The 23,724-nt window shown below is 35.7% G+C and overlaps 1 protein-coding gene across 11 annotated transcripts in view; it reads left to right on the top strand.

Moving 5' to 3' along the window:
• ZC3H14 (zinc finger CCCH-type containing 14) overlaps nucleotides 1-23,724 on the top strand; it is a 60,977-nt gene that overhangs the window by 10,444 nt on the left and 26,809 nt on the right. For 4 of the 11 annotated variants that reach the window (XM_016422993.2, XM_007472652.3, XM_056810570.1 and 1 more), the window contains exons 4-9: nucleotides 4,859-4,899; nucleotides 5,108-5,303; nucleotides 5,810-6,239; nucleotides 7,378-7,538; nucleotides 8,251-8,351; nucleotides 11,620-11,775. In XM_016422993.2, coding sequence (XP_016278479.1) covers nucleotides 4,859-4,899; nucleotides 5,108-5,303; nucleotides 5,810-6,239; nucleotides 7,378-7,538; nucleotides 8,251-8,351; nucleotides 11,620-11,775 — 1,085 coding nt within the window. Of the gene's footprint in view, nucleotides 1-3,920; nucleotides 4,043-4,858; nucleotides 4,900-5,107; nucleotides 5,304-5,809; nucleotides 6,240-7,377; nucleotides 7,539-8,250; nucleotides 8,352-11,619; nucleotides 11,776-17,605; nucleotides 17,744-23,724 lie in introns of those variants that run through there. The other 7 variants (XM_016422975.2, XM_016422978.2, XM_016422977.2 and 4 more) reach the window with 3 other exon arrangements.

The following is a 23,724-nucleotide window of genomic DNA, read 5'->3' as shown; positions in this document are numbered from 1 at the left end:
TATCAAACACTAGATTGCCAAGGCCATTTACTCTCAATCTATTCCATTGATCCACAATTCTTTTTCTCATCCATATCAGATTATTTCGATGATTACTGCTTTATAGTTGTGTAATTAGAAAATCTTGAACCCTTGGACTTCCATCTCCCAGAATCCTTTTCCCTTTGCTTACATGGTGTCCTTATGTATTGTTTATAAGTTCTGTAACTCCACCTTTTTTCTTCCTCTTTTTCCCGTCACCTCGGCTGGGTTAACTCCCTCTTTGCTTTAGCTTTTTAAAAATTTCCTTTACTTCAAGTTATTAATAAATCTTATTAAATATAATACTTGGGGTATTTGGATATTAATTTTTAATCTTAACATAGTACAGTTTAAGATCTGGTACTGCTAGGACACCATCTTCACATTTTTTCCATTAATTCCCTTGATATTCTTGATCTTTTGTTCTTTTAGATGAATTTTGTTATTTTTTCTAGTTCTATAAAATATTTTTTGGTAGTTTGGTATTTAGATAGGATTGTAATTTTAATATATTAGCTTGGCCTACCTATGAGCAATTAATATTTTCCCAATTATTTAGATCTGACTTTATTTGTATGAAGAGTGTTTTGTAATTGAGTTCATATAATTCCTGTGTTTGTCTTGGCAAATAGATTCCCAAATATTTTATATTGTCTAAAGTTATTTTAAATGAAATTTCTCTTTCTAACTCTTCTGCTGAACTTTGAATTGTATAGAAATGTTGATGATTTATGTGGGTTTATTTTGTATCCTGCAACTTTGTTAAAGTTATTTCAACTAGTTTTTTAGTTGATTCTCTAGGATTCTCTTAAGTATACCATCCTATCATATTTATGACATAATTTGTGTCATAAAAATAATTTGGTAGGCCTCCTTTTTTGCTTATTTTGCCAAATAGTTTATATAATATTTGGATTAATTATTCTTTAAATGTTTGATAGAATTCACTTTTGAAACCATCTGGACCTGGGGATTTTTCTTAGGGAGTTCATTGATGACTTGTTCAATTTCTTTTTCTGAGATTGAATTATTTAAGTATTCTACTTCCTCTTTTGTTGATCCAAACAATTTATATTTTTGTAAATATTCATCCATTTCACCTGGATTACAGATTTATTGTCATATAATTGGGTAAAATAGCTCCTAATGATTACTTTAATTTCCTCTTCATTGGAGGTGAATTCACCCTTTTCATTTTAAACTGATAATTTTATTTTCGTCTTTTTTAAGGTAAATTAACCAATGTTCTATTTTTTTATAAACCAACTCCTCTTATTTATTAATTCAGTAGTTCTCTTGCTTTCAATTTTATTAATTTTTCTTTTGAATTTTAGGATTTTCTGTTTAGTCTTTAATATGAGAGTTTTAATTTCTTTTTTGTAGTTCTTTTAGTTGCCTTCCCAATTAATTGATATGCTTTTTCTGTATTTTATTGATATAAGGATTTAGGGTTATAAATTTTCCTTTATAGTACTGCTTTGGCTGTATCCCATAAATTTTGATACATTATCTAATTTTCTTTGATGAAATCATTGACTGTTTTTATAATTTGTTCTTTGGCCCACCCCTTTTGAAGAATTTTTGGTTTCCAATTAATTTTTAATATGCCTTTCCATGTACAATTTATTGGTTAAAAATTTTTATTGCATCATAATCTGAAACGGTTGCATTTATTTTTTCTGCATTTGGTTGTGAAGTTTTTATGACCTAGTACAGTGATGGAGTGCTGGACCCCACCCCCACTCCATCCCCTAGACTGAGTGCAGTGCCGCCCCCACCCCAGAGAACACGCACTTCCATTGGACTGCTGGGTGGAGGGGTGGGTGAAGTAAACAATGTCCTTAGAGGGAGAGAGAGAGAGAGAGAGTGAGTGAGTGAGTGTGTGGAGAATGGCTAAAGGGCTTTGCTCCCCTCCAGTTCTGCTGTCTATGAGCTGCCCACCTTACCACCTGTGCACTCCTATTGGGCTACTAGGCAGAGGGGCAGGAGATGTGAAAATATGTTATCAGCCATGATGGAGAGGGGGAAGGGAACAGCTCTGCCCAAAGTCTCTCTGCCTTTCTACTAACAAACTTGGGGTAGGAGGGAGTTTGAGTGCCCACAAAGAGCGCTGTGAATACCGTCTTTGGCACCTGTGTCATAGGTTCACCATCATTGCCCTAGTACATAATCATTTTTTGTGTATGTACCATGTGCTTCTGAAAAGAAGGTATATCTCTTTTTATCTCCATTCAGTTTTCTCCAAACATCTATTAAATCTAAGTTTTCTAAAATTTCATTCACTTCTTTCTTGTTTTACTAGTATAGTTTTTCTCTCTGTTTCTTCCTTGACCTCATTTAGTTTCTCCTTTAAAGAGTTGGAGGCTATACTATTTGGTGCATATATTTTAAGTACTGATTACTTTGTTTTCCATGTTACTGTTTATCAAGATATAATAATTTTCCTTATCTCTTAGATCTGTTTTTGTTTTAGCTTTGTCTGAGATCATTATTCCTACTCCCTTTTTTATTTCAGTTGAAGCCCAGTAGATTCTGCTCTATCCCCTTACCTTTACTCTGTGTCTACCTGCCTCAAATGTGTTTCTTATAAACAACATATTGTAGGATTCTAGTTTTTAATCTACTTTGCTATCTGCTTCCCTTTTATGGGTGATGGGTGATTGATTTTATGATAATGAGTTCATCCTATTTACATCCCCAGTTATGATTGCCCTCTGTGTATTCCCCTTCATCTTGCTTTTTCTTTTAATCCTGCACTTTTTCCTTTTACCTTGTCCCTTCACACAAGCATTTTGCTTTTAACCATCACCCTCATTCTTCCTCCCTTATAGTACTTTCTTCCCTACCACTACTTTTCTTATTCCCCTTCTGTTTCTCTATTGGTTAAGATAGGATTCTATACCCCAATGAGTCTGGCTCTTATTCCCTTTCTGAGCCAATTCCAATGAGAGTAAGGTTTAAGCATTGCCTATCTCCTCCTTCATTCTAATTTCCACTGAAATATTTTTTATTACTGTGCCTCTTTAGATGATATAATTTGTTTCCATTTTACCTTTCTCTTTCCTTTTCTCTCATTGCAATCCTCTTTTTACCCCTTGATTTTTTTTTTTGCATTTTATCCTAAACAGCTTACTCCTATACCCTCTATGTATACTTCTAACTACTATGATAATGATAAAAAAATGTTTTTCTTTTGTGAATTTTAAAAATTGTATATATAGTAAATGTCTTCAGTCACAACCTGGGGAATATGGAGATATATATTGCTTGAAAGCACTGATGTAACCTATATTAGACTCTTTTAAATTTCAGGGAGGGGAGGAGAGAATCTGAATCACAAAATGTCAAAAAACAGTTGTCAAAATTTGTTTCTACATGTAATTTATTTTCACTTTAAATTTTTATTTTTGCAAATATTTTTCCATATTTACACGATTCATTTTCTTTAACTCCCTCCTCCCAGAGCCGACAAGCAATTCCATCAAGTTGTACAAATGTTTCACTCGGTGTGGAATAGATTATGAGAAGAGGTATTTTTGGCTAAAGGGGAATTTCTTTATAATAGATCAGCTTTTCAGAAGTCTTTGTTGGAAGAGAAAGAGCAGTTTTGGAATTGGGGCTGGATAAAATAGATTTAGTTCAAGGTGAGAATTCTGGGAGAAATGGGTATGTAGAGGTTTTGTTTAGACAGATAGCAATTCTAAATGGAAAGCATTAGAGAGGAAGGAAGGGAATTTGAATTATCTAGCCATAGGAGAGAAGTATGATGTATGGAGAATCCTGTAAACTAAATAGGCCCCAAGATTCTAATTAGAACATTGATGCAAGGGAAGCTTCTGTCAGTGGTGTCTCCTAGGTGGAACCTCTTAAGTTGATTTGAGGGGGATGGGAGAGTTCTGAGGTGAACAGAGGCCTCAGTAGTTTCTCCTTTAGCTGTTTACCTCTCCAGATGGAATCCATTCAGTTGTTAAGAGTGGGGAATGGGAGGGTCAAAGATTATGGCTACCAGGAGGTTCATAAGGTGAAGGCCGTCTTAGCCATTTCTCTTTCTGGAGTATCTATAAATCTGTAGTATTGATTGTTCTTTTTTTTTCCTTCCTGTTATAAACTTTAAAACTGTTAACATAATCAGTCAAATAAACATATAAAACAAGAGGTAAATCTCATTCAAAACCCATAGACTTTAGTAAGATGGAACCAAATGAATGAACAAAAACCAACAAGCAAAGAAAACACTTTCGTTTTCCTTTTGAAGATTTTTTTCAAGTTACATCATTTTTGGTCCTTTTTCATTTGTCTTTCATTTTTCCTCTTATTTCTCCTTTTCTGGTAGCATTAATTTTGAAAAGAATACTCTTGGTAGAAGAGTTTGTCTTATTTTAATATAGCTTATAATTCCATGTTCTTGAAAACTATGGCTTCCAGAAGATTGTATAAGTGATTAAATTTAGAGGATATATAATTATGAGTACAAAAATATTCAATAATTTTAATGATGTGTATTGCTTCAGTGCTTGGATAATTCAGTTTCTTCATTCTTTATGAAACAGTAAAATAAAGTAGTTGTGGATGCCCTTTTTTTTTTTGTGGTGAAAGGTCTAGGTATTGAAATCAACCAAAAAATATCTTCTGAAATGGTTTGATTTCTGCAAGGTTAGTAGTGTCAGCTGTAGAAAAGTTGGCAATACAAAATGTACAAACATGAAAATTAGTTTTAATACTGTTCATTTCAAAAAGTGATTCTATAATGTCCAACTTATGGTAGGAATTTAAGGGAATAAGACAATTGAATGAAATTCCTTGGATTTAGATTTAATTTTTCTTTTTTTTCTTTTAGGCTTCATGGTGTGTTAGATAAACTTCGCTCTGTAACTACTGGTAAGATCTTTTTGTCAATTTGGAATTTATGTGACTTTTATTTTTCTACTATTTTAATAGCTTTACTTTTTGTACAGAGAAGGATAACTTTTAAAGCAGTGGTCTAAATGGCTAAAAAGACTTTCATGAAATTAAATAAAAGTAAAATTATCGTCATTTCAAATATTTTAGTTATCTCTTAAAAGAGATCATGCATTTTCTTTCACAGAGCCTTCTAGTCTAAAATCTTCTGAGACCAATATCTTTGAAAGTAGTCTGCCTTCAAACAAGAGCAGTTTAGGTGGAGGAGATGAAAGAAGACATGAGGACACATTGCTACCTCTTGCTGTTTCTAGCACTCGATCTGAAAAAAATGATTCCAGAGTTTCTACAAGTTCACAAGATCATAGAACCTCTTCTATCAGGTAAGGTTCTCATGCTTAATACTTGAATCACAGTAGCTACCTAATATCTACTAGCTATGTGATCATCGGCAAGACACTAAATCTCTGTGACCCCAAGTTTCTTCATCTTTTAAAAAAAGGGTGTTGGTCTTAATGACATCAGAGGCCCCTTATAACTCTTAAGTGCTAAGCTTTTAAATGTAGTATGAGCAGTGAGTAGAGACTAGTTATCTTGAGTGTTGGAAAATACAGAGGCATAATAAGCAGGAGAAAAGCTGATTATAAGCAACTTTTATTAGGTGAAATAACATGTAATTATAATATTCTTAGGAGAATATTTATCTGTTGCCAATTCTTAGATTAAGCTAAAGTACTAGATTTAAAAAGTACTTTTTGGGAAGAGTCTGAAAAAATGATTACTAAAATTTTTGGCTTTTCATTCATTCTTTGTTTTCATGATTATTCTTTGGAAATATTTTATGTTCTCAGCCATGGTTTAATTCTGTTTTTGTTTTTTTTTTTAATAGGCAGCCTTATGATGATGGAACTGCAGCTCGACTAATGTCAACAGTGAAACCTCTTCGAGAACTAGCCCCCTCTGAAGATGTGATTGATATCAAACCAGAACCAGATGATCTCATTGATGAAGACCTAAATTTTGTCCAGGAAAATACTCTCTTATCACGGAAAAAACCTATTGTGACAGTTACATATAGTTCTTCTCGTCCTTCTGTTGAAATCTATCGGCCTCCAGGAAGTCGAAATACAGACAGCAGTGCACATTTACATAGGCTGCATTTGCAGCAGCAGAACAATATTCAGACTGGCAAACAACTTGACATACAGACCAGCAGGTCATTTGAAACAATACATCTATGTGAATCAGAAGCATTTAGTGGCTTAGCTGAGACCTATAGGCCTATCACCAAAGCAAACTCTGATAAAATAAGCAATGAGGTTTGTATAAAGACAAAATTTAGTTCTGTTAATATTTGTGAAGGATAGGTGAAATGATTATAATTAGTATCTGAAAAGATTTGGTCAGGTTAAGAATATGGAGTATAACAAGAAAAAAATTAATACAAATGAAAAGTCCTGTGTATAGGCTCAAAAAAATTAGTTGCACTCTTAGCAATATCAGTAGACATATAGTGTCCAAAATGAGGGAGGTATCATAGCCCCTGTCTGATCTGCTTTGGTCATAGAAAATGTGGAATGCTGTGGTTAGTGAGGAACATTGACAAACTGGAAAGGATCCAAAGGAAAAGAGACTAGGATAGTGAAGGGCATAAACTATGTCATAAGATTTAGTTGAATTGACTGGGAGTGTTACATCTAGATAAAAGAGAACTGCATTGACTGCAAGCTTAATTATAGTCTTTGAAAATAATTGGCCTAATTATGGTCTCTGAAAATAATATCATGTGGAAGTATTAGTTTTAGCTTATATAATTAGAAATTCTTGAACCCCTAAAATATAAAAAAACTACATTTCCCAAAATTCCCTATACTCTTTCCTGTGTATCCATCTGCGTGATTACATGATTGTATTTAAGTTTGCTGTGACTCCTCCCATGCTCTCTTTGACCTGTGACCAGGATGAGTTCAGGCAGTTCTTTTGCTTTAGTTATTATTAATAAAACTTTAAAACTATAATACTTAGTTATTGATTAGTAATTTTAGTCTTTTCAAGCTTAACCCCAAATGGCAGAAATATGACTGATAAATGGAAAAAGGCAAATTTAGTTTTAGAGGTATTTTCTAACAAAGAAATGTCAAATATAGAATTTGTTGCTTTGAGAGATTGTGACTTCTTGTTCCTGGAGATCTACAGATAGTAGCTAGATGACTAATTGTTAGGAATGTCGTAGACAGTGTTAATGTTTCAATTATAGATTGAACTAGGTGCTCTCCAGAACCCTTTGCAGCCCTGCAATTGAATTATAAAAGTTAGTCTTTTTAGTCTTCTTTGCCACTAAATATACTATGATAACATTATCTGACAGGCTTTTAAATTTTTGCTTACATATATCTTCTAAATAGAAGTTTGCCATTATTTTAATAGAGAAGTACTCCTATGTTTTTCTGGTTGCAGGAAGAAAACTATCGAAAGAGAAAGTTACCTGTGGTAAGTTCAGTTGTTAAAGTAAAAAAATATAATAATGATGGAGAAGAGGAAGAGGAAGAGGAAGAATATGGATTACGTATAGGTAGTGTGTCCAGCAGCGTGTCTGTGCCAGCAAAGCCTGAAAGAAGGTATGTGAATAACATGTAAAACAGTATATAATTTGCTCATTAGGTAAATATATACTGTCCATTATATTCTTACTCTAATGTGTCATTGTGGCTTAGAGATGACCATGATTTCTTTGCAATTAATAAATACTTGTTGGTTGATTAGGACCTGTAGACTCTGGCAGATCCTTCTAAGCTGGAAACATTTCAAATACAGATTTTATGTAAGATGATGTCTGCCATCTTAGGATGAGTTTAGCTAAGTTGGGGAGACTCATAACCAGGCTGTTATCAGGGTGATGTGATTTTTAGGCATAGCAATTCTTGAAGATTATCTTCTAAGTTTTAAGTTGTTAGTTATGATCTACATTGGGAGAGACACTGCTCCTGCCAACTTTAAGTACTGAAGTATGATTTAAAATAGTATAAGGTGAAAGCAATAAAACCAATGTAAACAAATGATTGTAAATGGATGGGTAGGAGTAAAACATTCTTTATTTCAGGTAGTAATGGTGGAATTCTATGCACCTGATGGCAAGATATTGAATTTAGATTATTTTGTTTGTTATTATTAAGTACTAAATTGGTACTGTTTATTTTCTAAAAGCTGGAGTGAGTTCATTCAAAACACAAGACAAAGCTAGATCTAAAAGATGGGTAACTGAAAGAATTCCTCTTCAGAGAACAAATGTCTACTAAAAGTGAATTTCTTGAAACCTCACCTTTTTTTTAGGCCTTCGCTCCCACCATCCAAACAAGCTAATAAGAACCTAATATTGAAAGCAATATCTGAAGCTCAGGAATCCGTTACAAAAACAACCAACTATTCTACAGGTAATTTAGCTTTTTGCTATATTTGTGTTGGAGTAAACTTATAACTTGGGAGAATTTCATTGATATTTTAGATATGTAGCACAAAAATGAATTAAGTTGTGGTAAAGGGAAGTTAGTTGCATGGAGATTAGAGGCTTTTGTCACATCAGGAACAAAAAATGAGATGAGAGGCAGGAAAGTGTTTTTAAGAGGAACATTGATGTGATATTCCTGGGAAGGTTGTTTCACATAGATGAAAACAATATAGATTTTCCATATCAATCATTTAAATTTTTAAAGAAAGAATTTGAATTAAGAGATGTTAGCTGGGAGGAATTAAAAGTAGTTTGTCTCATTTGGTCCAAATTATTAGTGTATGAATAAGTTTCTCCTTTCTCATCTCTTCCCTCACTTCTTCCATTAATGTAAAAAAAGAAACATAAGACAGAGAACTGATTCTTTTATATGTTTTTTACTGTAATTGAAGTAGCATTTGATGAGTGATGATAGAACCAATTTATGAAAAAATATAAATGTACCTTTTCATTAAAATAGTCATTTTTTCTTTAGGAGAAATGTAAGAGTAAAATTATGCTTTTTGCATAATTCTTATTGTTGAATGAATGAACTTATCAGAGAGATATAATTGTAGTGATCTAAAACTTAAGGCAAATGACATTCTACACTATGATGTCATTGCATTCTTTACCATCTTGCCTCCATAACCAATTTATCAAAATTCCAATTACCTTGTTGTTGACAACTGGAGTTTGGGGTTAGCTCTTTCATGAATGCCTCGATCTGCTTGGCCTTCTGTCTGCTTCCCCTTCTTTTCTTTTTCTGCGAACTTGGAAATGACTGGATGGATGGATGGGTGGATGAATGGATGAATGAATGGTTGATTTAATGTGCTCTTGCAGTGTGCAAAGTACTGGCCTAAGTGCAAGGGATACAGTTAAAAAAGTCAGACAGTCCCTGCTCTCAAGGAGCTCACATTTTAATGGGGGAGACAACCCTTGTGGAAGTTTCAGCTGCAAGTCAGATGGAAAGGTCCCTTGATCTTTAGGGTACAGCAGCAAAACAGATGGTAATACCTTTCCTTTAATGTCATTTTCACTAATAAAATCATATTAGTTTCTGATGTTGAACCACTTTACAGTGCCAAGGACTTGGGTGACAAGAATTTTCTTTTCTGGGTCCTTATTAGATGTTGCCATAGCACTTGTTGGAGCAGTTGCCAGGCTCCATCTCCACAAAGTTTACTTCTCAGCATGATAGCTGTGGGCATTGGACTGGGAGCATTGCTATTCCAAAGACTCTTGGGTTCTGAGTTCTGGGCTTTTTCCTTAGGGTCTGAGGGTAGATGGTGATCAAGGCTGTGGTGGTGGTTTGACTTGCCTGACCCATCCTGCCTTCTTTCTCCTTCAGTGTACCTTGCTGCTTTTGCTAGGCTGGCTCGTTTGTCCTGTGAGTAGCATTGGATTGGCGATTGGTGAGGATAGCTGTGCCCTTTCTTCACAGGTGCCTATTCCATCAATAATTGCTTTGAGGGCTGGGCTTTAATCAAAATTGGGGGACGCTCACAACTCCTTGGACTCCTTGGAGCCCTTCTCAGCTGGTATTGGTAGTGTTGAGGAAGTTGGGACCCACCTCTTCACAATGAGTTCTCCCCACTTGATGGTTTCAGGGGCTGGGCTGAAAGCAAGTCCGATGGTTTGGAGTACACCGCAATTAGCAGAGCTTTTGGGTTCAGACTCCTATCTCCTTCAGGATCTGAGTGGAGATGGTGGTCAGTCAGTCAAGAAGCATTTATTAAGCCTTTACTATGTTCCAGGTACTGTGCTGAGCACTGTAGAGAAATTTTAAAACATTGTCCCTATCCTTGGGGATCTCACAGTCTAATTGGGGAGACAATGTGTAAATAAATATCTGTGTCTAAGCAAGATATATACAGGATAAATTCGGGATGATAAAGAGGACAGGCACTAGTATTGAAGGGGATCATGAAAGGTTCTTTTAGAAAGTAGGATTCTAGCTAGAACTTGGAGGAAGCCCGAGAAACTAAGAGATGGAGAAGATAGAGAAAATTCCAGGTATGGAGGACAGCTAGCAAAGATGCTTGAGAGTCAGGAGATGGGAGTGTTGGAGGAATAACAAGGAGGCCAGTGTCACTGGATTTCTGAAAGGAGAGTAAGTTTATGAAGGGCTTAGAATGCCAAACAGGATTTTATATTTGTTCCTGAAGGCAATAGGGAGCTATTGGAGTTTATTGAGTAGGGGATGAGGGTTGAGATTTGCACTTTACAAAAGTCACCGTGGCATCAAATTGAAGGATATTCTTGTGTGAATAGAGACTTGTAGCAAGGATACCAACAGAATGTTGCAGTAGTGCATGTGAGAGATGCCAAGGGCCTACCTAAGGGTAGTGATAGTCCAGATGAAGAGATGTTAAATGGTAACATTGACAAGACTTGTCAATAAGTTGGATATGAGGAGTGAGAGTTAATGGATGATGTCCAGGTTCTGAACCTGAGTGACTTGGAGGATGTGGTGGTGCCCTTATCATAAGATGATGGTGGTAGAGGTGGTTTGATTTGCTTGGTATACACTACTTCCTGTTACTTTCTCAGGGTGCCTTGCTGCTTCATTTAGACTGAAGAAGGTTAATTTGCTATCCATCAGCTTTTGTTTAAAATAAAAATCTCTCCCAAGAAAAATTTAACCTGAATTGAAATTTAACATTCTGGTGCCAAGTGGCTTGAATTTCCAGAGTGTTATTTCTGCATTAGATTGGGGCAAACATGAAAAATACCTGGAACTTCAAAGTGGGTTGACCCAGTTTACATTCATTCTTCCTTTCCATTTCATCACCAATACTCATAACATTGAAAAAGAGTAGGTTTAGTTCCTTGAAAAATCTACTTATTAGAAACTAGTTATACATAAACCCATCTTTGAAGAAAAAGCCTTCACATTTTTCCTAACTAGACCCATAAGAGTTAGGATGTAAAGTCCTCATGATATCATGAGGGTTAGTCAATGATAAATATAGGTGTGTGTAGATTATTGTTATAAGGTAGATATAAATCTGGAATAGGAATAATGGTTCCCTTTTCATCCTAACAGGGATACAATAGAATAAATAAGGCAATTTGTTAGTAAGCTATTTTGGTCTTCATAAAACATTAAATAAACTTAAAGGGTGATGTTACTGTTAGATATGATGACATTCAACATTGAGGTTTGATATGCAATAATACCATTTATATATTTCTCTCTTATGTGAAAGTCCCACAGAAACAGACGGTTCCAGTTGCTCCCCGAACTCGTACTGCTCAGGAAGAATCTCTAATAGAAGTGGTCCAGGGGCAAAGCAGGCTCCCCAGATTAAGTCCCCCAATTCAACTAGAGGAAGCAAAAGAACAGAGTTTAGAAAGAATTCAAGGTAATGATAAAGTAATGCTCAGTTTTTATTGCACATTTCCTCAAGTGAATTACATTTGCTGTACTGTCAAAGAAAAATAATTGACCCAACTAGAAATTTAAAAACTTGGAAGGAGCCTATGGAAAGATAGTCTTTCAATAAATGTTTGTTGATTTCAGAGTATAGTCTACAGTTTCCTACCTCAAGGAACCATGTACATCTAATGTGTGTGAGAAAGATTCTATCCTTATAATTTAATAATAATAAGTAGCATTTATGTAGCGCTTTAAAGTTTGCAGAGCGCTTTACAATTAATATCTCATTTTATCCTTATTACAATCCTGAGAGGTAGGTACTATTATTATCCCCCTTTTCCAAAGAAGGGATCTGAGACAGATAGGTTAATTGACCTGCACAGAATCATATAACTAGTAAGCATCTGAGGCCAGATTTGAACTTCCTAAATTCAGATTGAGCACTTAATAATATTGTTATCATTAATATTTTTCTGAGAAAGCAGATTCTATGTCCTTCCCTTTCCTCTTTTTTTATTAATGCCACTACTGTTTTGCTGGGTTTAAAACACTTAGTAATTTTAAATAACTTTTTGATTTTCCCATTCTTGTATACAATAACTACATCTCTTCAGGTATTCTTTCTCAATATGTTTCAGGTTAATTCCTTCATCTCTCCATTCCCATTGCTCCCCACCCTCCCACTTCCAGTCCAGACCCTATTCACTACACCATCTCTAGTCTTCTTGTCTCCAAATTTTCTATTTTTTCCTGTTTTCTCTAAACCTCTGTAACCATTATCCACATTGATCTTCCTAAAATACTTTTGCCCTGTTTCTTTCCTACTCATGAACTGTAGTGAGTCCCCAATTAGCACTTGTGCCAAATATAAATTCCTTTGCTTACTTTTCAAGAACCTCTATGATTTAGCCCCACCCTAACCTATTACACCTTATTTCAAACTACTCCTCAATTAAATCTTGTACCCTAATTAGTGTTTTCACCATTTTGGATGCCCAGTGTCCAGATACTCAGTTCTACCTCTATTATTGCTCATGCTATTCAGCAGTTTCCCCCACCCTCAATATCAGATTTTCTTCACAGTGTGGAGTGTACTATGTTGATCCATTCCTTTCTGCACATTGAATGCATGGCTCAAGTCTTACATGTTTTGTAGAGTCTTTCCTGACAATTTGTGCCCCATGTTAAACTGTACTTTTTCCAAGACCTTTGCACTTTACTGTACTTTGCAATTTAACCCATACATTTATTTTTATCAAATTTCATTTGTGTAGTGAGCTCCTGGTAAAGAATTTATACCACTGTAGATTGGCACTTGCTCTATAATTTAAAGTCTTAAGAGCTATCTGATGCATTGAGAATTAAGTGACTTACCTGTGTCAAAAATGAGACAGATCTCCTTGACTCTTAAGGCAAGCTCTCTACCATGTCATTCTGCATCTCCTCAAATAGATAATAAGGATTGTCTTATTCATATTTGGCATCTTAAACTCTTCTAGTAGAGTTAGCCATATGTGTATTTAGTACTATGTTTATTGAACAAATATTTTAGTTCATGTTCTGTGCTTATACTCTGGTAAGGACTTGAATACTCCAAGAAGGGTTGTCTTAGTGCTTTGTTGGGACTTTACTCCACTTTTTGCTAATTCATGGTTGGGAATTTTTTCTTTGTCTAAAGTAAATTTGTTTGACATTTAGGCTGTGTATGAGTGTAGGTCTCATTTTCTCCAGATCTTATGAAGAATTGGTAAGATCATAACGGTAATATCTGATCCTCTTTATCTTCTTCTGTGAAATCCAGCAGATATTTATTGAAAACAACACTTTCACTACCAACCTAAGAAGACTGTAAGGAAAAGAGCTGTATAAATGAGAGCTAATTTTATATTTAATGATTTTTGGATCTGTGTTCTTCAAAGAGGAAACTTCCTCTACCAATACAGATTCTCACCTGCTTTGCCATTTTTTGGCCATAGAGAGTTATTTGTGGACTCTCAGAGGTTAAATGCCTTCCCTAAGAACTGTGCAGCAAGTACTTGTCAGAAGTGTGTCTTGAAACCCAGTCTTTCTGACTTCATAGCTAATTCTCATCAAGCCATGCTACCTCTCATCAATAATGGCAATCTTCATATATTTTGCTAGTAATAAGTCAACTCTTTACTACTTTTTCCCTCAAACCTTGTGATTCTATTTTTTAAACCCATTTTCCAGACTTTCATATTTATGTTTTCTATTTAAGTTGTAGAACTTGGGTTCTGTAGTACTGTTTCTCAAGGAGTAGAATTAGATCACATTCAAGAAGGAGAAGAATTAGATCACATTTTCAGTAATATTGCCTTAGCATTTTATCATGCTCGGAGTTGGGATATCGTAGTCCTTTTCATATTTTTTTTCTTTCAGTAGATATTTATTGAACCCTTATTTTGTGGGTATACTGAGATGAATTAAATGCATTTCCTGCCCTTTGGGGCACAGCAGACACATTATGGTACTTAGAACAACATTCAGGTGGGGAAGCATCAGGTTTCAAATCCATAGTCAAGCAATTATAAACCTAATAGTCAGACTGGCTTGTTACCAAGCATTTTCAGAGCTCTGAATTCAGTGGAATGAGAAAATTAAAAAATGGGTAGCAGAGTGGAGATTCAAGGTGACAGAAATTAATACTACTTCAGGAAATAGGATATGGAGTATGGCCACTTGTAACTCACTTCATCTCTAATCTTCTATATGCCCCACTTTCATTCCAATATGAAATGGTCCCCTAGCCAACGCTGCTATGTTCCCTTTTAACTCAGTCTCATCAGTAATACTATAGGTTTGGCCTCCCAGAAGCTTCTAGTAGTGCACTAAGATGTTGTTCTTCAATTGTTTTCATCATGCCTGACTCTTGTTAAGGGTAAATTTTAGGGTTGAGACTGAATATATTTTTTAGTGGTCACCAGGGATTTAAATTCTAAATCCCAATGAAATACTCAAATCAGAATGGAATTTTATGGTGGTTTATTTACAATAGAAGGAAGAAATTAAGAATGAGGGAGAGAGAGAAAGGGGGAAAAAGTTATGCTCTGGCCTGGCCTGAGCCAGGGGGAGTTCAGAGGCCTCAGCCAAGGGGCCTTCCCAGAAGATTAAATGTAGCTTGGCTTCCAACCACAAGGCCTCCTACAAGATGAGGGACCTCCTTGGAGGCTGGTGCCTTCAGAAAGCCAGGGAAAGGGGATTCAGCCTTGCACTCACCACGTGACAGTCTTATGGGAAGCAGTCTGAGGTCTCATGCTGCAACCTCTCTATGCCACTAAAGACTCAAAAGTCCCTCTCACAGGGACGTTTGTGATGTGAAATATAAAGGCAGTTCTTTACATCACTTCCTGTGTCTCACATGTACCAATGGTGGCTTAAACTTGGCTTAGGACAGCCCAGCGGGTCAGTCAGTTGTTTCTGATTTGTCACACTTGCTAGACACAGGTCATAGACCATCCTCCCCCACACTTTAATCCTTAAGTGGGGGTGCATACATTCCAGGTGGCTAGAATTCTAAAGACTAAGCAGGGTGGAGTAAATAAAAAATTCACACTCTTCATGATCCCATTTGTGGTTTTCTTGGCAAAAATACTAGAGTGGTTTGTCATTTTCTTCTCTAGCTCATTTTATAGATGGAGAAACTGAGTTCACCAGGGTTAAGCGACTTGCCCAGTCACAAAATGTCTAAGACCATATTAGAACTTGAAAAGATAAATCTTCCTGAACCAGGCCCAGCACTCTATCCTCTGAACCACCCAACTGCCCTTATGTGTTAAGATATATACATATGTATATGTATATATATATATATATATACACAAAATATACACACAAATAAATCAATATATCATAAATATATATGCAAATAATGACAATATAAACAAAAGGTAGTAAGAGTGGAATAAATTAAGTATTATAGAAGAGAGGGATCAATTCTGACTAGGGCAAATCAGGAAGAATAGTACAGAGGAGGTAAACATTTGACCTGGACCTAGAAGATTGGTAGAACCATAGATGGGCGTTCCAGGTAGAGTTGACAGCATGAGCAAAGGCATGGAGGTAGGAAAGCACATCCATGTTGAAGAGAATGAGCAGTCCAAATTGCCTGTAATGTGGGTTTTATATAAAGAGGTAATAAAAAGATGTTTATAAAGGTAGATGAGAGCCAAACCAAGAATGGCCTTGAATGTCAAACTAAGGATGTGGATTTTTATTTGGTAGACAATGAGGGTTCATCAGTGTCTAGTAAGGAAATGAAACAACCAAAATGAGGCTTTAGGAAAATTAATCTGATATTGGTATATTGGAGGAATAGGAGAAAAAGGCCCATTGCTTAACAAAGAGGTAATAGCCTCATGATGCAGAATAGGACATCCATTGTCAGGCATAGCCAAAGTGGACCTTTGTTTTGCTTGACTTCTTACAAGGAGGGGCTTTCTTACTCTTTTTATGATAGAAGTACTTATGGAAAGACAAAGTAGGGGGAGGTGGATAGAGATAAGGATAGAATTAAAAAAGAAAAGAAAAGAATGTTGCTGAGGCATATTTTTAAAAATACAGAAAAGAGAAGGAAATTCAGAAAGAAGCACAAACAAGTACAGCTTTGAAAGCTATAGGCTGACCTTATTATATATACTTTCAAAGGGAACCCAGCTACATATAACAGAGAGCTTGAGTTTCATGTGCAATCTTCTTTCTCTTTTCTAACATGTATAGGAGAATGCTATTGTTTGTCTATCTCAGAATTTTAATAAGTGCGTAATTTCAGTTGGGAGTGGGGATAGGAATCAGATTGCAGAGGGTCGTGGAGATAAGGGGTGGTGAGAAAGTAAAATCAGTGAACTTAGCATAATTTTTTGAAATATTTATCAGTGAAAGGAAGGAGAGAGATAAGATGGTAATATCAGGACACAGGTGTCAAACAAGCAATCCTACCTTAGATGTAATTGGAAAATACATATTTCAAAAAAAAAATTAACCCTGACCTTCTGTCTTGGAGTCAATATTGTGTTTTGGTTCCAAGGCAAAAGAGTGATAAGGACTAGGCATTCGAGGTTAAGTGACTTACCCAGGGTCACAAGACTAGGAAGAGTCTGAATTCATATTTGAACCCAAGACCTCCCATCTCCAAGCCTACCTCTCTATCCACTGAGCCACCTACTTGCCCTTGGAAAATATTTAACAGAATAAATAAAAATGTGGTAGAATAACATAAATGTGTATTTCAAAGTCAAAATGCAGTCTGTATGAATACTTATGTACAGTTTAATGTCCCCCATTTCTATTTGAGTTTAACACCACTACTCTAAGAGATACTAGGGTGTTGGGAAAGGTATTTTAGGAGAGGAAAGACCTGAACTCATTTGTAGGGAGAACAGAAAGAAACAAAAGACTGAAGATGTAAGGTTGAATATATGATTGCTGGAACCATAGCCCAGAAGAGAAGAGGTAGGTCTGGGTGATATAGATGAAAGTAGTTATTCTTAGAAAAGAATTTAAGTACTTCTGTCTTTGAGCAAAAGGAAGGGGAGCATAAGAAAGAAAGCAGTAGGGGAAGGGTTTTAGAAACCAGTGAATACAGAAGGATGGGAGGTTAGAGAAACTAGAATACCTAATTTTTAGGTACTCTAATAATTTAACCTGAATTAAAGTACATTGATGCCCTAGAAGTCTAAGTACCACTTCAAGTCATTCCTTGCTCCAAGACATAACAAGTTGGATGAGGTGTAGCTTGATGGCAGGTCATCTCAATAAAGATCCATCAGGCCTTTTCAGTGACACACACTCACTTTCAGTTTACAGTGAGATAATTATCTTCAAGAATTTGAAGAGCTGTCACCTGGAAGAGGGTTCTACTTGGTCTATTTGGCCCTGGAAGACAGAATTGGGAGCAATGAGTGGCGTGACAGAGATACAATTGGGTTTGATGCAAGGTGAAACTTCCCATGAGTTACAAGTATCCAGAAATTGAATGAATTACCTTGTCCACTGGACAGTTGTGGATTTCCTCTTGCTGGAAGTCTTCAAACAGAGGCTGGATGTGTACTCTTCCAGGATCCTCATTGCTCAGGCATGACTTGGAGTTGATGTTTCTGAGGTCCCTTCTAACTCTTGAGATTCTGATTTTATGTGGCCATTTCCCATTCTGGAGCCTGTGATGAGAGTCAAGGATTCCAGGCAGAATAAATATGAGAGACCATATTAGATCCAAATCTTCACACGTGGTTTCATGACTCATCAAATGAGATATTTGGAAGTGCCTGGCACATAGTAGGTGTCTAATTAATGTTTGTTCCCATTTCTTCTCTCTTCTTTCTTGTTGGAAGAGAATGAGTTGATAGGACATTTGATGCCCATAGAAGAGACCCTTTTTGGACTTCTCTGGTATCTTGTATTTGGACGTCATATTTTTTGTGTAGGTCTGGCTTATTCCTCAGGGATGCTTGGAAATCTCTCTTATTGAATGTCCATTTTTCTCCTTGAAAGAATGTACTCAGTTTTGCTGAATAGGTGACTGGGTTGTAAACTCAAGTTTTTTTGCTTTCCTGAATATCATATTGCATACCTTTTGATCCTTTAATGTAGAAGCTGCCAAGTCCTGTGTGATCCTGATAGTAGCTACATGGTAGTTGAATGGTTTCTTTCTGACTGCTTGAAGTCAGAAAGACTTTTTTCCCTTGGCTTGGTGGCTCTTGAATTTAGCTATTATACTCCTGGAAGTTTTCATTTGAGAATTTCTTTCTGGAGGTGATCTATGAATTCTTTCAATTTCAATTTTATTTTCTTATTCGAGGATCTCTGGGCAGTTATCTTTGATAATTTCTTGTAATATGATATCCAAGATTTTTTCTTGATCATGGCTTTTGGTTAGTCCAATAATTCTCAAATTGTCTTTCCTAGATCTATTTTCTAAGTCAGTTGTTTTTTCAGTAAGATATTTCATGTTTTCCTCTCTTTTTTTCATTCCTTTGACTCTGCTTTATTGTTTCTTGATTTCACATGAAATCATTTAGTTTCTAGATGGTCAGTTCTTCTTTTTAAGGCCTGATTTTTCTCTGTCAGTTTTTGGTTCTCCTTTTTCAGTTGACCCATTTCTCCTCACATCACTTTCTCTTTCCCACTTTTCCTCTGCCTCTCTTGTTTTATTTTTTTAAGTCATTTTTGAGTTCTTCCAGAATCTGTGTCCAATCCATATTTTCTTTTGGACTTTGCATGTGTTTCCTTTGCTTTCACTGTCCCCTTCTGTGTATGTACCTTGCTTTTTGTCTCTATAAAAATTTTTCAGAGTTAGGTGCTTTTTTTTGTTTCCTCATTTTCCCCTCTCTAATTATAGGTAGGCTTGGGGGGATGATGTGATGGCCTGAGGGCTGAGAGCTCTCAGAGTCCCCTCCTCTTGCTGATTCATTTGACCTTTGAGATGCTGATAGCTTAAAGACTTGCTTCAGGTTTAGGTATAAACTTTTGATTTCACTCTGATCTTGATCAGGTCAAGTACTGATCAAATTCTAGCCCCAGGCTTAGGCTCAAGTTTTTGGTGTCACTGGGTTCTTCAAGAGATCTATTCAGGCACACCCATGATTGCCCTGTCTTGGAGCTCTGCCCTGAGATTTAGGCAAAAAGATCAATATTTAGTACTATCAACCATTCCAAAGTGTGTGAACTATATGTCCTTATCCCCTAGCCCAGACTAGAATTCCCTGGGCTAGGGCTCTGGACTTCTCCATAGGATTGAAATTTCAAGGGGTATGGGTTGTTTGCCTAGGCAGAATCTCAGGATTTGGATATTTGGCTTGGGCTTAGGTTCTGAGTCTGGGACAGCAGATTGGGAAAAAGGGGGTATCGGGAGGGGGAGTCATAGAGCTTTCTCTTCCCTCCTTGCTATAGCTTCTTGCTGGCTGTCTCTCCTCTCATCCCAGTGCCCCAGTTGTTTTTTGCTTACTTTTTTTTGGTTTTTCTTTTCTTGCAAGTTGTTTTACTCTGTCTCCTTGTGGTTCTTTCACTCCTCTATTCATTTTGTGGCAATATTTTAATCTTGGTTGGAGAGGATTGTGATGGTGGCACAGAGTTGTTGAGGATTACTCAGACATCTTGGCTCCATTCCCAGATCCTTTTTTTTTTTTAACTCACTTAATGTTTTCAGTCATTTAAAAGCAATGGCCTGTCCAATTCCCAGCTACCACTAAACCTGTAAATTGTTTTTTTTTTATCTGCCTTTCAGGTTAGAAGGAAATCTGCTTTTGCTTTTGAAATGTGATTTGTATCCCTAAAAGTTTTCAATTAAGGTCTTTTTTTTTTCTTTCTAAAGTTAAAAGATTCTGGGCTCTTGAAGTCTTTGCCAATGGAACACAAGTTCTGAGCAGACCCTATTGAGCTGGACAGGCTTCTAATATAATGTGGCTACATTTATTCAAGGATTCTAATTCTTTTTTTCAGTGCTATCATTAGATGATTGTCCACTAGATGACTTTTTTTTTTTTGGTGGGAGAAGGGAGGAAACTTCTCATGGAGGAGGCTGTATGCTAATGTAGTAAGTTAAGGGTTTCAATCTGTGTGTGTGGAAGGTACCTACCCTAATGAAATTGTAGCTCTTTTAAATAAACTTAAATAATAAGGAAATCACTCATTAAAATCCTTACTGTATAGGGAAAGCTTTTACATAACTTGGTTAGCCTGTAACCCTGGTGTCATGAACCAGGACAGGAAGGCAATAAAAAACAAAAACAAATGGCAAAGGAAGATGTTACTGCTCTTCCAACCTTGAGTAGGCAGTTTTTTGAGTGCCCTCTAGTGGCTTCAGCTTCTCTTTGATTCCTTATGCATTTAGGAACTACAGTATTTCTAATTCTGACTAATTTCTCTTGTTCTTTGGAGGTTTTTTAAGAGTTGTACACTTATTTACAAATACATTGGGGCTAAATCATATAGATTTGTACTTTTAGTTCTTTTTTAGCCCATTATTTGGCAGGTATTTAAATATCCAGTTGCATGTATTAATGTCACATATTATCATAGCTATCCTCCTAATCATGACTTTTATTGCTAATTTGTCTCCTAGATAAAATGACCAGCATCAGGCAGTTGTAGATTCAAAAATGCTGATACATTGCAGTTTAATTTGTCTCTGAAGATGCTGTAAAATTTCACAACCTTATTTTTGGCTATTTTCTTGTTACTTCCTCCTCTACCCCAATACTATATATTTACTCAATTCTCCTATGCTAAAATGTGTTTAGTATTCTTAAAACAATAAAGTGAAATTCAGAATGCAGAAGATCAGGAGGCAACAAAACTAAAGTAGAACATTTTAGTGATATTTTATTGCAAATTTAAAAATAAAACACTATATAATTAAAACTGGATAGAGACCAGTTTTTTTCTGGCCTTTTAATAGAAGCAGCATAAGCTGTTAGCAGCATTAGTTCCACATCACTTGCTAATCTTTTAGCAAACTGAAGCCTTTGTTTCTACCATTGAGATAGGTTTTGCTCATAACCTATTTTTCTGTGTTCTAAAAGGTCTGTCAGTTCCTTTAAGTCAAAAGGTCTACTAAATTAATTTCTAGATAATTCAGAGTTGCCTTAGTGCATAGAAGTTCCTATGAGGTGTTTTGGAGACCCTTGAGAGATTTAGTGCTCCTTTAGTTCCTACCAAAACCTGCTCTTCTGCCTACTTGGGATTTAACTTGGGAAAAGAATGATAGCCAAAAAATAAATATATTGCACCTCTAAAAATTTTCAGCACAGGTAGTGATTTCATCTCTTCCATTTTGATGGTTATAATTTTGGAAGAGAAGGGGAACAGCTTGACAAAATGCCACTGACAAGGGAATTTGATTTCTTGGTCTGTGATTTGGGTACTAGGAAAGACTCTGGACAGGGAACAAACAAGAATGATCAGGGAAATGTATTTTTCAAGACACTTTGCTCTCCTGATCAAGATCACATTTAATTTTTATTTAGGAGGAAGGAGAAGAAAGTTGAGGATTATTCCCAAACCAAATAGTATGGAGGGTGTGACAAAGAAGTAGCATAAGGAAGGTGCTATATATACCCAGTAGTTCTCAGCTGCAAAGCAAGTTGGTTGATAACCAGTAACAAACTAGCTTATAGGAGATGAGTGATGCATTAAACTTGAAATTTTAACATAAGATACATATATTGCAGCTATTCAGATGTAGTGGAACTGGACTAATAACTGGAATATGGCAATTTAAAATATGCTTTATTAAAAATTGGCATTTACTAGAAAAGTGAATGTGAAGAGTGGCAGCATTGTTTGTAAAGAAAATAAAAGACTTGGAGTTCTTTTCCTGGAACTCAAAGTAGAAACATGATAGCAAGTGTTTGAGAGAGGAAAACAGAAGTACTATTATTTTTGGGAGTATACAGTAGACAATATGTATGGTACTGTTTTCTTAAATATCGGATTATAAGATCATATATTAGAGCTGGAAGAGAAATTAGAGACCAGAATCCAACCTCTTGTGAAACTGAGGTACAAAATTAAATGAAAATATTTTAATTAGGTTTTTTTATTATTCTAAGATCAGTGTCTTATCAGCTGTGCCATGACTCACTCCTTTCCTTCACTCTTTCCCCTCTATTCTTCCATCCTCTCTTCAGTTTTCTTTAAAAAAATTTTTATCAAACATCAATAAACATGAGTGTTTCCACAAACAAGGAGCAGAAAAAAAGAATTATATGTGAAACAGAATATTTATAACATGAAGCTCTTCAAAAATGTTATGTTAAATTTAACCCAGTAGTATGAATACTGTGCTGCTTGTCTGTTTCTTCTTCTGAACATCTCTTCTCTTCTGTGAATTTTAAAGATTTCATCACTTCTTTCTTTTCTTTTCTTTTTTTCTGTATTACTACCTCACTCCTTTCTGCAGTTCTTCCCCCTAAAAAGAAAAGCCTTCTGTTGTAAAAAATAGTCAAGCAAAACATATACACGTTTGTCATGTCTGAATATTTACATCTCATTCTGCAGCAGAATCTGGCACCTCTATGCTAGGATTTGGGAAACATGCTTCATCTATCTTCTGGAGTCATAATTGGTCAATGCATTTATCAGATCAAGTCTTTTAAGAGTTTTTTTCCTTTACAGTGTTGTAATCATTGCACAAATTATTTTCCTTGTTCTGTTCAGTTCATTTCACATTAAATCATACAGGTTTCTCTCAATCCATCTCTTTAATTATTTCTTGTGGTGCAGTGCTATTCCATTACATTCATAAACCATAATTTGTTTAGCCATTTTCCAGTTGATGGGCACCCACTTTGCTTCCATTTCTTTGCTACAACAAAAAATGCTGCTATAAATATTTTTGTCCATATGGGTTATTTCCACCTATCTTTGATCTTTATAGTACAAGCCTAGTAGTGGTGTTGTTAAGTCATATGTACAGATAGTCTAATGACTTTCGGGGTTAGAATTCCAAATTATTTTTCAGAATGGTAGGCAGCTTCATGGCATCAGTGTACTTTTACTCCAACAATTAGTTTTCCCTTTTTGTCATCTTTGCCAATCTAATGGTATGAAGTAGAATCTCAGAATTTTTATTTTCATTTTTCTATCAGTCATTTGCACTATTTTTTCCTATGGTTGTTAATAAGTTTTGAGTTAACAAGTTGATATGGTTTGAGAATTGCCTCTTCTTCATATATCCTTTGGCTGATTATGAGGGAATAGCTTTTATTTTTATATATTTGTATCAGTTTCCCATATATCTGGATATCAGACCATAGTGCTATCTTACAAACTTGTAAACAATAGTGATGAAGAGGAACTCTTTTGACATTGCATGGAATCTCACCCTATTAAGAATGTCTTACGAATTTTGGACAAGCTTAACTTTTTCACATATGTGGAGGTTGAGGGAAATATTGATGTGAAGTACCATTATGCACCA

The sequence above is a fragment of the Monodelphis domestica genome, chromosome 1 (assembly GCF_027887165.1).
Source record: "Monodelphis domestica isolate mMonDom1 chromosome 1, mMonDom1.pri, whole genome shotgun sequence".
NCBI lineage: Eukaryota > Metazoa > Chordata > Mammalia > Didelphimorphia > Didelphidae > Monodelphis > Monodelphis domestica.
Note: the sequence above shows the minus strand (reverse complement) of the source record. Positions and strands in the feature narration are given on the sequence as shown.